We start from the raw sequence: 16,306 nt of genomic DNA on the forward strand, positions 1-16,306 counted from the left end.
TTATTAAGGATATCTACTCTCAGCCCCCACACCAGGGTAATCTGGTGTTTTATTAAGGATATCTACTCTACCACCAGGGTGTTCTGGTGTTTTATTAAGGATATCTACTCTACCACCAGGGTAATCTGGTGTTTTATTAAGGATATCTACTCTACCACCAGGGTAATCTGGTGTTTTATTAAGGCTATCTATTCTACACCAGGGTAATCTGGTGTTTTATTAAGGATATCTACTCTCAGCCCCCACACCAGGGTAATCTGGTGTTTTATTAAGGATATCTACTCTACACCAGGGTAATCTGGTGTTTTATTAAGGATATCTACTCTACACCAGGGTAATCTGGTGTTTTATTAAGGATATCTACTCTACCACCAGGGTAATCTGGTGTTTTATTAAGGATATCTACTCTACCACCAGGGTAATCTGGTGTTTTATTAAGGATATCTACTCTCAGCCCCACACCAGGGTAATCTGGTGTTTTATTAAGGATATCTACTCTACACCAGGGTAATCTGGTGTTTTATTAAGGATATCTACTCTACCACCAGGGTAATCTGGTGTTTTATTAAGGATATCTACTCTACACCAGGGTAATCTGGTGTTTTATTAAGGATATCTACTCTACCACCAGGGTAATCTGGTGTTTTATTAAGGATATCTACTCTACCACCAGGGTAATCTGGTGTTTTATTAAGGATATCTACTCTACCACCAGGGTAATCTGGTGTTTTATTAAGGATATCTACTCTACACCAGGGTAATCTGGTGTTTTATTAAGGATATCTACTCTACACCAGGGTAATCTGGTGTTTTATTAAGGATATCTACTCTACCACCAGGGTAATCTGGTGTTTTATTAAGGATATCTACTCTACCACCAGGGTAATCTGGTGTTTTATTAAGGATATCTACTCTACACCAGGGTAATCTGGTGTTTTATTAAGGATATCTACTCTCAGCCCCCACACCAGGGTAATCTGGTGTTTTATTAAGGATATCTACTCTACACCAGGGTAATCTGGTGTTTTATTAAGGATATCTACTCTCAGCCCCACACCAGGGTAATCTGGTGTTTTATTAAGGATATCTACTCTACCACCAGGGTAATCTGGTGTTTTATTAAGGATATCTACTCTACCACCAGGGTAATCTGGTGTTTTATTAAGGATATCTACTCTACCACCAGGGTAATCTGGTGTTTTATTAAGGATATCTACTCTACCACCAGGGTAATCTGGTGTTTTATTAAGGATATCTACTCTACACCAGGGTAATCTGGTGTTTTATTAAGGATATCTACTCTACACCAGGGTAATCTGGTGTTTTATTAAGGATATCTACTCTACCACCAGGGTAATCTGGTGTTTTATTAAGGATATCTACTCTACCACCAGGGTAATCTGGTGTTTTATTAAGGATATCTACTCTACCACCAGGGTAATCTGGTGTTTTATTAAGGATATCTACTCTACACCAGGGTAATCTGGTGTTTTATTAAGGATATCTACTCTACCACCAGGGTAATCTGGTGTTTTATTAAGGATATCTACTCTACCACCAGGGTAATCTGGTGTTTTATTAAGGATATCTACTCTCAGCCCTCACACCAGGGTAATCTGGTGTTTTATTAAGTGTTTAATTACATAGTTTCATGGTTTGTCTCCCAAATAAGTGTAGGGTAGTGTAGCGTAGGGAAGGGTAGTGTAGGGTGGGGTAGTGTGGTGTGGTATTCCCTGAGTGACATTTTATTTTTGTGTCAAATCGGCAGTTGGCCAATGGCCCCTTATGGGATTAATTGACACATAAACAAACATTACATTAATTCACTGTGGTAATTCAGGGCTCATTCTTCTTCCGGTGTTCTCTGCAGTGCGCACCGCATAAAGAGTGAACAAGAAATCAATACATAATAGTAAATAAGGTTATCCAGGCAATAATTATATCCCTAGAGCAGGAAAAAAATAAAAAATATATATATATATACACACACACAGTGGGGGAAAAAAGTATTTAGTCAGCCACCAATTGTGCAAGTTCTCCCACTTAAAAAGATGAGAGAGGCCTGTAATTTTCATCATAGGTACACGTCAACTATGACAGACAAAATGAGAAAAAAAAATCCAGAAAATCACATTGTAGGATTTTTAATGAATTTATTTGCAAATTATGGTCGAAAATAAGTATTTGGTCAATAACAAAAGTTTCTCAATACTTTGTTATATACCCTTTGTTGGCAATGACACAGGTCAAACGTTTTCTGTAAGTCTTCACAAGGTTTTCACACACTGTTGCTGGTATTTTGGCCCATTCCTCCATGCAGATCTCCTCTAGAGCAGTGATGTTTTGGGGCTGTCGCTGGGCAACACGGACTTTCAACTCCCTCCAAAGATTTTCTATGAGGTTGAGATCTGGAGACTGGCTAGGCCACTCCAGGACCTTGAAATGCTTCTTACGAAGCCACTCCTTCGTTGCCCGGGCGGTGTGTTTGGGATCATTGTCATGCTGAAAGACCCAGCCACGTTTCATCTTCAATGCCCTTGCTGATGGAGGGAGGTTTTCACTCAAAATCTCACGATACATGGCCCCATTCATTCTTTCCTTTATACGGATCAGTCGTCCTGGTCTCTTTGCAGAAAAACAGCCCCAAAGCATGATGTTTCCACCACCATGCTTCACAGTAGGTATGGTGTTCTTTGGATGCAACTCAGCATTCTTTGTCCTCCAAACACGACGAGTTGAGTTTTTACCAAAAAGTTATATTTTGGTTTCATCTGACCATATGACATTCTCCCAATCCTCTTCTGGATCATCCAAATGCACTCTAGCAAACTTCAGACGGGCCTGGACATGTACTGGCTTAAGCAGGGGGACACGTCTGGCACTGCAGGATTTGAGTCCCTGGCGGCGTAGTGTGTTACTGATGGTAGGCTTTGTTACTTTGGTCCCAGCTCTCTGCAGGTCATTCACTAGGTCCCCCCGTGTGGCTCTGGGATTTTTGCTCACCGTTCTTGTGATCATTTTGACCCCACGGGGTGAGATCTTGCGTGGAGCCCCAGATCGAGGGAGATTATCAGTGGTCTTGTATGTCTTCCATTTCCTAATAATTGCACCCACAGTTGATTTCTTCAAACCAAGCTGCTTACCTATTGCAGATTCAGTCTTCCCAGCCTGGTGCAGGTCTACAATTTTGTTTCTGGTGTCCTTTGACAGCTCTTTGGTCTTGGCCATAGTGAAGTTTGGAGTGTGACTGTTTGAGGTTGTGGACATGTTTCTTTTATACTGATAACAAGTTCAAACAGGTGCCCTTAATACAGGTAACGAGTGGAGGACAGAGGAGCCTCTTAAAGAAGAAGTCACAGGTCTGTGAGAGCCAGAAATCTTGCTTGTTTGTAGGTGACCAAATACTTATTTTCCACCATAATTTGCAAATAAATTCATAAAAAATCCTACAATATGATTTTCTGGATTTTTTTTCCTCAATTTGTCTGTCATAGTTGACGTGTACCTATGATGAAAATTACAGGCCTCTCTCATCTTTTTAAGTGGGAGAACTTGCACAATTGGTGGCTGACTAAATACATTTTTTCCCCACTGTATACATAGTGAAGGAAAAAAGTATTTGATCCCCTGCTGATTTTGTATGTTTGCCCACTGACAAAGACATGATCAGTCTATAATTTTAATGGTAGGTTTATTTGAACAGTGAGAGACAGAATAACAACAAAAAAATACAGAAAAACGAATGTAAAAAATGTTATAAATTGATTTGCATTTTAATGAGGGAAATAAGTATTTGACCCCTCTGCAAAACATGACTTAGTACTTGGTGGCAAAACCCTTGTTGGCAATCACAGAGGTCAGACGTTTCTTGTAGTTGGCCACCAGGTTTGCACACATCTCAGGAGGGATTTTGTCCCACTCCTCTTTGCAGATCTTCTCCAAGTCATTAAGGTTTCGAGGCTGACGTTTGGCAACTCGAACCTTCAGCTCCCTCCACAGATTTTCTATGGGATTAAGGTCTGGAGACTGGCTAGGCCACTCCAGGATCTTAATGTGCTTCTTCTTGAGCCACTCCTTTGTTGCCTTGGGTCATTGTCATGCTGGAATACCCATCCACAACCCATTTTCAATACCCTGGCTGAGGGAAGGAGGTTCTCACCCAAGATTTGACGGTACATGGCCCCGTCCATCGTCCCTTTTATGCAGTGAAGTTGTCCTGTCCCCTTAGCAGAAAAATACCTCCAAAGCATAATGTTTCCACCTCCATGTTTAACGTTGGGGATGGTGTTCTTGGGGTCATAGGCAGCATTCCTCCTCCTCCAAACACGGCGAGTTGAGTTGATGCCAAAGAGCTCGATTTTGATCTCATCTGACCACAACACTTTCACCCAGTTCTCCTCTGAATCATTCAGATGTTCATTGGCAAACTTCAGACGGCCCTGTATATGTGCTTTCTTGAGCAGGGGGACCTTGCGGGCGCTGCAGGATTTCAGTCCTTCACGGCGTGGTGTGTTACCAATTGTTTTCTTGGTGACTATGGTCCCAGCTGCCTTGAGATCATTGACAAGATCCTCCCGTGTAGTTCTGGGCTGATTCCTCACCGTTCTCATGATCATTGCAACTCCACGAGGTGTGATCTTGCATGGAGCCCCATGCCGAGGGAGATTGACAGTTCTTTTGTGTTTCTTCTATTTGCGAATTATCACACCAACTGTTGTCACCTTCTCACCAAGCTGCTTGGCGATGGTCTTGTAGCCCATTCCAGCCTTGTGTAGGTCTACAATCTTGTCCTTGACATCCTTGGAGAGCTCTTTGGTCTTGGCCATGGTGGAGAGTTTGGAATCTGATTGATTGATTGCTTCTGTGGACAGGTGTCTTTTATACAGGTAACAAACTGAGATTAGGAGCACCCCCTTTAAGAGTGTGCTCCTAATCTCAGCTCGTTACCTGTATAAAAGACACCTGGGAGCCAGAAATCTTTCTGATTGAGAGGGGGTCAAAAACTTATTTCCCTCATTAAAATGCAAATCAATTTATAACATTTTTGACATGCGTTTTTCTGGATTTTTTTGTTGTTATTCTGTCTCTCACTGTTCAAATAAACCTACCATTAAAATTATAGACTGATCATTTCTTTGTCAGTTGGCAAACGTACAAAATCAGCAGGGGATCAAATACTTTTTTCCCTCACTGTGTGTATATATATACAGTGCATTTCGGAAAGTATTCAGACCCCCCTTGACTTTTTCCAAATGTTGTTACGTTATAGCCTTATTCTAAAATGGATTTAATATTTTTTCCCCCCTCATTAATTTACACACAATACCCCATAATGACAAAGCAAAAACAGGTTTTTACAATGGAGATATCACATTTACATAAGAATCCAGACCCTTTACTCAGTACTTTGTTGAAGCACCTTTGGCAGCGATTACAGCCTCGAGTCTTCTTGGGTATGACGCTACAAGCTTGGCACACCTGTATTTGGGGAGTTTCTCCCATTCTTCTCTGCAAATCCTCTCAAGCTCTGTCAGGTTGGATGGGGAGCGTCGCTGCACAGCTATTTTCAGGTCTCTCCGGAGATGTTCGATCGGGTTCATGTCGGGGAACTGGCTGGGCCACTCAAGGATATTCTGCTTTGTCTTGGCTGTGTGCTTAAGGTCGTTGTCCTGTTGGAAGGTAAACCTTCGACCTGCCACCACCATGCTTCACTGAGTCCCTGGGGGCTTTCACATGAGTTTGTGTTGTAATAATATTAATAAATAATATGCCATTTAGCAGACGCTTTTATCCAAAGCGACTTACAGTCATGCGGGCATACATTTTTGTGTATGGGTGGTCCCGGGGATCGAACCCACTACCCTGGCGTTACAAGCGCCGTGCTCTACCAGCTGAGCTACAGAGGACCACATCCATGTCGTACATACCCTTCAATGTCAATAGTTTCTTGCCGATGCAAATGCGTTTAATTTATAGAGGTAATGTCTGGGTTTAAGGATTTTAGTATTGTTATTCGTAACTTATTGTTCAAGGTAATCCATGTGTTAACATGCCAAAACGCTATTGAAATGGAGTCTCGTAGGGGATGGGAAGCCCTTTTTTTTGTGTCATTTATGGTTAGGGTTTCTCCAAAGCTGTATGATTATCCTGGATGGTTTTCTCCAAAGCTGTATGATTGTTCTGGATGGCTTTCTCCAAAGCTGTATGATTGTCCTGGATGGTTTTCTCCAAAGCTGTATGATTATCCTGGATGGCGTTGTCTCCAAAGTTGTATGATTGTCCTGGATGGTTTTCTCCAAAGCTGTATGATTATCCTGGATGGCTTTCTCTAAAGCTGTATGATTGTCCTGGATGGTTTTCTCCAAAGCTGTATGATTATCCTGGATGGCTTTCTCTAAAGCTGTATGATTGTCCTGGATGGCGTTCTCCAAAGATGTATGATTATCCTGGATGGCTTTCTCCAAAGCTGTATGATTATCCTGGATGGCTTTCTCCAAAGCTGTATGATTGTCCTGGATGGCTTTCTCCAAAGCTGTATGATTGTCCTGAATGGCTTTCTCCAAAGCTGTATGATTGTCCTGGATGGCTTTCTCCAAAGCTGTATGATTGTCCTGAATGGCTTATCTCCGTCATGAAATTAGCCATGCTGTTGTTTAATCAGCTGGCAGTCTTTCCTACCACTCTTTCTTTTCTAATATAATGAATATGATGTACAGCAGGGTTCCCCAATAGGCGGCCCGCAAGTGATTTTATTTGGCCCCCCAGGTTTTTTGAGCCCCCAAAATATATACAGTGCCTTCACACCCCTAGACTTTTTCCACATTTTATTGTTACAAGGTGGGATTAAAATTGATTTAATTGTCTTTTTTTTTTGTCAACAATCTACACAAAATACTCTTAATGTCAATGTGGAAGATTTTTTTTATTTTTACAAATGTTAGAATTTATTAAAATTAAAACACTAATATATCTCGATGAGATAAGTATTCAACTCCCTGAGTCAATACATGTTAGAATCACCTTTGGAAGCGATTACAGCTGTGAGTCTTCCTGGATAAATCTCTAAAAAACTTTCTACATCTGGATTGTGCAACATTTGCCCATTTTGTTATTTTCAAAATTCTTCAAGCTCTGTCAAATTGGTTGTTGATCATTGCTCTCAAACCATTTCCAGGTCTTGTAATTGGGGACCCCTGATCTCCAGGTCTTGTAATTGGGGACCCCTGATCTCCACAGTATGGGAGTCGCCATACAGTGAGGAGGTGGAGGCAGAGCTGGAGACTAGTGTACACTCAGCTCCCCCTAGTGGTCCGAAGGGGTCATTACAACTAGACATTATTGGTTCCCCAGCTGCTCAGGGTAGAAAAACCCCTAGGCACAGATACACTACATGACCAAAAGTATGTTGACACCTGCTCGTCAAACAGCTCATTCCAAAATCATGGGCATTAATATGGAGTTGGTTCCCCCCTTTGCTGCTATAACAGCCTCCACTCTTCTGGGAAGGCTTTCCACTAGATGTTGGGACATTGCTGCGGGGACTTGCTTCCATTCAGCCACAAGAGCATTAGTGAGGTCGGGCACTGATGTTGGGCGATTAGGCCTGGCTCGCAGTCGGTGTTTCAATTACATTTACATTACATTTGAGTCATTTAGCAGACACTCTTATCCAGAGCGACTTACAGTTAGTGAGTGCATACATTTTGTACTTTTTTTTTTTCATCCCAAAGGTGTTCAATGGGGTTGAGGTCAGGGCTCTGTGCAGGCCAGTCAAGTTCTTCCACACCAATCTCGACAAACCATTTCTGTATGAACCTCGCTTTGTGCACGGGGGCATTGTCATGCTGAAACAGGAAAGGGCCTTCCCCAAACAGAATCGTCTAGAATGTAATTGTATGCTGTAGCGTTAAGATTTCCCTTCACTGGAACTAAGGGGCCTAGCCCGAACCATGAAAAACAGCCCCAGACCATTATTCCTCCTCCACCAAACTTTACAGTTGGCACTATGCATTCGGGCAGGTAGCGTTCTCCTGGCATCCGCCAAACCCAGATTCTTCCATCAGACTGCCAGATGGTGAAGCGTGATTCATCACTCCAGAGAACGTGTTTCCACTGCTCCAGAGTCCAATGGCGGCGAGCTTTACACCACTCCAGCCGACGCTTGGCATTGCGCATGGTTATCTGAGGCTTCTGTGTGGCTGCTCGGCTATGGAAACCCATGGCGAACAGTTCTTCCAGAGGCAGTTTGGAACTCGGTAGAGAGTGTTGCAACCGAGGACAGACGCTTCGCGCTTCAGCGCTCGGCGGTCCAGTTCTGTTAGCTTGTGTGGCCTGCCACTTCGCGGCTGAGCCGTTGTTGCTCCTAGATGTTTCCACTCAACAGCTGACCAGGGCAGCTCTAGCAGGGCAGAAATCTGACTTCTTGGAAAGGTGGCATCCTATGACGGTGCCACGGTGAAAGTCACTGAGCTCTTCAGTAAGGCCATTCTACTGCTAATGTTTGTCTATGGAGATTGCATGGCTGTGTGCTCGATTTTATAAACCTGTCAGCAACGGGTGTGGCTGAAATAGCCGAATCCACTCATTTGAAGGGGTGTCCACATACTTTTGTATACATATTTTAGCTAGTATCATCGGATTACATCAGCCTGTGTCTCTTCTGAATCATCTATATCTAAACTAATCATCTATATCTAAACTAAACTAATCACCTATATCTAAACTAATCATCTATATCTAAACTAAACTAATCATCTATATCTAAACTAAACTAATCATCTATATCTAAAGTAAACTAATCATCTATATATAAACTAAACTAATCACCTATATCTAAACTAATCATCTATATCTAAAGTAAACTAATCATCTATATCTAAACTAATTATCTATAACTAAACTAATCATCTATATCAACTCTCTCCCTCCCTTTTTCCCTCTCCTTATCTCCCCCATCTATCACTTCTTCCCCCCTCTGTCTCTCCTCAGGCTGTGAACGTGGCTGGCGTGGGTATGTTCAGCGAGGCGATCCTCTGTCAAACTCCTCCTTCTGTACCTGCGGCCGTCAGCAGTGTCCACGCCCTCAAAGAGGCGGAGCTACGGGGATACCACACCTCCACCTCCACAGACCAGGAGGAAGAGGAGGAGGAGGAGGAGGAGGAGGAGGATGGACCCCCCACCCCTCCTCTCTACTCCCCCTCCACTTGTCTAGGTCAGTTTGGTTTGACATTGTTTTGTTTGTTTGTCTTGTTGACTGTTGTAAAGCCTCTTTGGGACCATAAAAAAAAAATATATATATATACATACAGTGTATTCGGAAAGTAATCAGACCCCTTCCCCTTTTTCCACATTTTGTTACATTACAGCCTTATTCTAAAATGGATTAAATAAAACAAATCCTCATCAATCTACACACGATACCCCATAATGACAAAGCAAAATATTACATTTACATAAGTATTCAGACCCTTTTACTCAGTAGTCTGTTGAAGCACCTTTGGCAGTGATTACAGCCCCGAGTTTTCTTGGGTATGACGCTACAAGCTTGGTACACCTGTATTTGGGGAGTTTCTCCCATTCTTCTCTGCAGATCCTCTCAAGCTCTGTCAGGTTGGATGGGGAGCGTCGCTGCACAGCTATTTTCTGGTCTCTCCAGAGATGTTCGATCGGGTTCAAGTCCGGGCTCTGACTGGGCCACTCAAGGACATTCAGAGACTTTTCCCGAAGCCACTCCTGTGTTGTCTTGGCTGTGTGCTTAGGATCGTTGTCCTGTTGGAAGGTGAACCTTCGCCCCAGTCTGAGGTCCTGAGCGCTCTGGAGCAGGTTTTCATCAAGGATCTCTCTGTACTTTGCTCAGTTAATATTTGTCTTGATCCTGACTAGTCTCCAAGTCCATGCCCCTGAAAAACATCCCCACAGCATGATGCTGCCACCACCATGCTTCACCTTAGGGATGGTGCCAGGTTTCCTCCAGACGTGACGCTTGGCATTCAGGCCAAAGAGTTCAATCTTAGTTTCATCAGACCAGAGAATCTTGTTTCTCATGGTCTGAGAGTCCTTTAGGTGCCTTTTGGCAAACTCCCACCCTGAACTCTGGAGCTCTGTCAATGACCATCGGGTTCTTGGTCACCTCCCTTACCAAGGCCTTTCTCCCCTGATTGGTCAGTTTGGCCGGGCGGCCAGCTCTAGGAAGAGTCAAATGACAATAATGACGAAGCATAAACAGGTTTTTAGAAAAAAAATCAAATTTATAAAAAATATAAAACAGAAATACCTTATTTACATAAGTATTCAGACCCTTTGCTATGAGATTCGAAATTGAGCTCAGGTGCATCCTGTTTCCATTGATCATCCTTGATGTTTATACAACTTGATTGGAGTCCACCTGTGGTAAATTCAATTGATTGGATATGATTTGGAAAGGCACACACCTGTCTATATTTTACATTTTAGTCATTTAGCAGACGCTCTTATCCAGAGCGACTTACAGTTAGTGAGTGCATACATTTTCATACTGGCCCCCCGTGGGAAACGAACCCACAACCCTGGCGTTGCAAGCGCCATGCTCTACCAACTGAGCTACAGGGGACTGTATAAGGTCCCACAGTTGACAGTGCATGTCAGAGCAAAAACCAAGCCATGAGGTTGAAGGAATTGTCTGTAGAGAGCTGAGACAGGATTGTGCCGAGGCACAGATCTGGGGAAGGGTACCAAAACATTTCTGCAGCATTGAAGGTCCCCAAGAACACAGTGGCCTCCATCATTCTTAAATGGAAGAAGTTTGGAACCACCAAGACTCTTCCTAGAGCTGGCCGCCCGGCCAAACTGAGCAATCGGGGGAGAAGGGCCTTGGTCAGGGAGGTGACCAAAAACCAGATGGTTACTCTAAGTATTGCTAAAAACCTGTTTTTCCTTTGTCATTGTGTGTAGATTGATGAGGGAAAAAACTATTTAATCAATTTTAGAATAAGGCTGTAACGTAACAAAATGTTGGAAAAGTCAAGGGGTCTGAATACTTTCTGAAGGCACTGTGTCTGTAATATATATGTCTGTGTATATGTATGTATGTATGTGTGTGTATGTATATATATATATGTGTATGTATATATATATATATGTATATATATATATATATATATATATATATATATATATATATATATATATATATATATATATATATATATATATATATATACTGCTCAAAAAAAATAAGGGGAACACTAAAATAACACATCCTAGTTGAATGTGCTGACAACAAAATCACACAAAAATTATCAATGGAAATCAAATTTATCAACCCATGGAGGTCTGGATTTGGAGTCACCCTCAAAATTAAAGTGGAAAACCACACTACAGGCTGATCCAACTTTGATGTAATGTCCTTAAAACAAGTCAAAATGAGGCTCAGTAGTGTGTGTGGCCTCCACGTGCCTGTATGACCTCCCTACAACGCCTGGGCATGCTCCTGATGAGGTGGCGGATGGTCTCCTGAGGGATCTCCTCCCAGACCTGGACTAAAGCATCCGCCAACTCCTGGACAGTCTGTGGTGCAACGTGGCGTTGGTGGATGGAGCGAGACATGATGTCCCAGATGTGCTCAATTGGATTTAGGTCTGGGGAATGGGCGAGCCAGTCCATAGCATCAATGCCTTCCTCTTGCAGGAACTGCTGACACACTCCAGCCACATGAGGTCTAGCATTGTCTTGCATTAGGAGGAACCCAGGGCCAACCGCACCAGCATATGGTCTCACAAGGGGTCTGAGGATCTCATCTCGGTACCTAATGGCAGTCAGGCTACCTTTGGCGAGCACCCCAAAGAAATGCCACCCCACACCATGACTGACCCACCGCCAAACCGGTTATGCTGGAGGATGTTGCAGACAGCAGAACGTTCTCCACGGCGTCTCCAGACTCTGTCACATGTGCTCAGTGTGAACCTGCTTTCATCTGTGAAGAGCACAGGGCGCCAGTGGCGAATTTGCCAATCTTGGCGTTCTCTGGCAAATGCCAAACGTCCTGCACGGTGTTGGGCTGTAAGCACAACCCCCACCTGTGGACGTCGGGCCCTCATACCACCCTCATGGAGTCTGTTTCTGACCGTTTGAGCAGAAACATGCACATTTGTGGCCTGCTGGAGGTCATTTTGCAGGGCTCTGGCAGTGATCCTCCTGCTCCTCCTTGCACAAAGGCGGAGGTAGCAGTCCTGCTGCTGGGTTGTTGCCCTCCTACGGCCTCCTCCACGTCTCCTGATGTACTGGCCTGTCTCCTGGTAGCGCCTCCATGCTCTGGACACTACACTGACAGACACAGCAAACCTTCTTGCCACAGCTCGCATTGATGTGCCATCCTGGATGAGCTGCACTACCTGAGCCACTTGTGTGGGTTGTAGACTCCGTCTCATGCTACCACTAGAGTGAAAGCACCGCCAGCATACAAAAGTGACCAAAACATCAGCCAGGAAGCATAGGAACTGAGAAGTGGTCTGTGGTCACCACCTGCAAAACCAGTCCTCTATTGGGGGTGTCTTGCTAATTGCCTATAATTTCCACCTGTTGTCTATTCCATTTGCACAACAGCATGTGAAATTTATTGTCAATCAGTGTTGCTTCCTAAGTGGACAGTTTTGATTTCACAGAAGTGTGATTGACTTGGAGTTACATTGTGTTTAAGTGTTCCCTTTATTTTTTTGAGCAGTGTATATATGTCTGTGCATATGTATGTATGTGTGTGTGTGTGTGTATGTATATATATATATGTGTATATATATATGTATATATGTATATATATGTATATATATGTGTGTATATATATATATAGCTCCTGAGTGGCGCAGTGGTCTAAGGCACTGCTTTGCAGTGCTAACTGTGCCACTAGAGATCCTGGTTCGAATCCAGGCTCTGTCGCAGCCGGCCGCGACCGGGAGACTCATGGGCGGCGCACAATTGGCCCAGCGTCGTCCAGGGTAGGGGAGGGAATGGCCGGCAGGGATGTAGCTCAGTTGATAGAGCATGGCGTTTGCAACGCCAGGGTTGTGGGTTTGATTCCCACGGGGGGCCAGTATAAAAAAATATATATATATGTATTCGCTAACTGTAAGTCGCTCTGGATAAGAGCGTCTGCTAAATGACGTAAATGTAAAATGTAAATGTAATATATATTATGTGTGTGATATATATGTGTGTGTGTGTGTATGTATGTATATGTATCCCAGTGCCCCAGGGCAGTGATTGGGGACATTGCCCTGTGTAGGGTGCCGTCATTCGGATGGGACGTTAAACGAGTGTCCTGACTCTCTGTGGTCACTAAAGATCACATTACATTTATCGTAAGAGTAGGGGTGTTAACCCCGGTGTCCTGGCTGAATTCCCAATCTGGCCCTCATACCATCATGGACACCTAACCATCCCCAGCATCCGATTGGCTCATTCATCCCCCCTCCTCTCCCCTGTAACTATTCCCCAGGTCGTTGCTGTAAATGAGAATGTGTTCTCAGTCAACTTACCTGGTAAAATAAGGGTAAAATAAAAATTTATGCATATGGTAGTGTGGTATGTCGTGGTGGTGGTGTTATTGCAGACGTGCTTAAAGTAATTGCCCCTCAGGGATACATAGTCTTTTTAATTGAATTGAAATTGGATTGAAAAGCACTATATAATAATATAATTATTATTGTTCTAGCTGTTGGTTGGGAGGCGCCGTGCAACCACGGGGCTGAGATCTCCTCCTATCTCATAGACCTGGGAGAGAGACAGTCCATCTCTGTAGGACCAGTCACCAAATATATCATTCAGCATCTGCAGCCTGACACCAGCTACAAGTAAGCCCACAGAAACAGTCACACACCCTGCCTCATACAGTCACACACCCTGCCTCATACAGTCACACACCCTGCCTCATACAGTCACACACCCTGCCTCATACAGTCACACACCCTGCCTCATACAGTCACACACCCTGCCTCATACAGTCACACACCCTGCCTCATACAGTCACACACCCTGCCTCAGACAGTCACCAACCCTGCCTCATACACAGTCACACACCCTGCCTCACACAGTCACACACCCTGCCTCATACACAGTCACACACCCTGCCTCATACAGTCACACACCCTGCCTCATACAGTCACACACCCTGCCTCAGACACAGTCACACACCCTGCCTCATACACAGTCACACACCCTGCCTCATACACAGTCACACACCCTGCCTCATACACAGTCACACACCCTGCCTCATACAGTCACACACCCTGCCTCATACAGTCACGCACCCTGCCTCAGACAGTCACGCACCCTGCCTCACACACAGTCACACACCCTGCCTCACACACAGTCACACACCCTGCCTCACACACAGTCACACACCCTGCCTCACACACAGTCACACACCCTGCCTCATACAGTCACACACCCTGCCTCATACAGTCACACACCCTGCCTCATACAGTTACACACCCTGCCTCATACACAGTCACACACCCTGCCTCATACACAGTCACACACCCTGCCTCATACACAGTCACACACCCTGCCTCATACACAGTCACACACCCTGCCTCATACACAGTCACACACCCTGCCTCATACACAGTCACACACCCTGCCTCATACAGTCACACACCCTGCCTCAGACACAGTCACACACCCTGCCTCAGACACAGTCACACACCCTGCCTCAGACACAGTCACACACCCTGCCTCAGACACAGTCACACACCCTGCCTCAGACACAGTCACGCACCCTGCCTCAGACACAGTCACACACCCTGCCTCAGACACAGTCACGCACCCTGCCTCAGACACAGTCACGCACCCTGCCTCAGACACAGTCACGCACCCTGCCTCAGACACAGTCACGCACCCTGCCTCAGACACAGTCACGCACCCTGCCTCAGACACAGTCACGCACCCTGCCTCAGACACAGTCACGCACCCTGCCTCATACAGTCACGCACCCTGCCTCATACAGTCACACACCCTGCCTCATACAGTCACACACCCTGCCTCAGACACAGTCACACACCCTGCCTCAGACACAGTCACGCACCCTGCCTCAGACACAGTCACGCACCCTGCCTCAGACACAGTCACGCACCCTGCCTCAGACACAGTCACGCACCCTGCCTCAGACACAGTCACACACCCTGCCTCAGACACAGTCACACACCCTGCCTCAGACACAGTCACGCACCCTGCCTCAGACACAGTCACGCACCCTGCCTCAGACACAGTCACGCACCCTGCCTCAGACAGTCACGCACCCTGCCTCAGACACAGTCACGCACCCTGCCTCAGACACAGTCACGCACCCTGCCTCATACAGTCACGCACCCTGCCTCATACAGTCACGCACCCTGCCTCAGACAGTCACGCACCCTGCCTCAGACACAGTCACACACCCTGCCTCACACACAGTCACACACCCTGCCTCACACACAGTCACACACCCTGCCTCAGACAGTCACACACCCTGCCTCAGACAGTCACACACCCTGCCTCAGACAGTCACACACCCTGCCTCAGACAGTCACACACCCTGCCTCAGACAGTCACACACCCTGCCTCAGACAGTCACACACCCTGCCTCAGACACAGTCACAGACCCTGCCTCATACACAGTCACACACCCTGCCTCATACGCAGTCACACACCCTGCCTCATACGCAGTCACACACCCTGCCTCATACGCAGTCACACACCCTGCCTCAGACGCAGTCACACACCCTGCCTCAGACGCAGTCACACACCCTGCCTCAGACGCAGTCACACACCCTGCCTCAGACGCAGTCACACACCCTGCCTCAGACGCAGTCTCACACCCTGCCTCATACGCAGTCTCACACCCTGCCTCATACGCAGTCACACACCCTGCCTCAGACGCAGTCACACACCCTGCCTCAGACGCAGTCACACACCCTGCCTCAGACGCAGTCACACACCCTGCCTCAGACGCAGTCACACACCCTGCCTCAGACGCAGTCACACACCCTGCCTCATACAGTCACACACCCTGCCTCATACAGTCACACACCCTGCCTCAGACACAGTCACACACCCTGCCTCAGACACAGTCACACACCCTGCGTCACACACCCTGCCTCACACAGTCACACACCCTGCCTCACACAGTCACACACCCTGCCTCACACAGTCACACACCCTGCCTCACACAGTCACACACCCTGCCTCACACAGTCACACACCCTGCCTCACACACAGTCACACACCCTGCCTCACACACAGTCACACACCCTGCCTCACACACAGTCACACACCCTGCCTCACACAGTCACACACCCTG

At 45.8% G+C, this 16,306-nt stretch overlaps 1 protein-coding gene across 2 annotated transcripts in view; it reads left to right on the forward strand.

Moving 5' to 3' along the window:
- Positions 1-16,306, forward strand: part of fndc3a (fibronectin type III domain containing 3A) — a 183,242-nt gene that overhangs the window by 151,145 nt on the left and 15,791 nt on the right. For both annotated transcript variants that reach the window (XM_084143025.1, XM_084143026.1), the window contains 2 exons: positions 8,989-9,211; positions 13,682-13,820. In XM_084143025.1, the coding sequence (XP_083999151.1) occupies positions 8,989-9,211; positions 13,682-13,820 (362 nt within the window). The remainder of the gene's footprint in view (positions 1-8,988; positions 9,212-13,681; positions 13,821-16,306) is intronic.

Source organism: Coregonus lavaretus (assembly GCF_964263955.1).
Source record: "Coregonus lavaretus genome assembly, chromosome: 26".
Taxonomy (NCBI): domain Eukaryota; kingdom Metazoa; phylum Chordata; class Actinopteri; order Salmoniformes; family Salmonidae; genus Coregonus; species Coregonus lavaretus.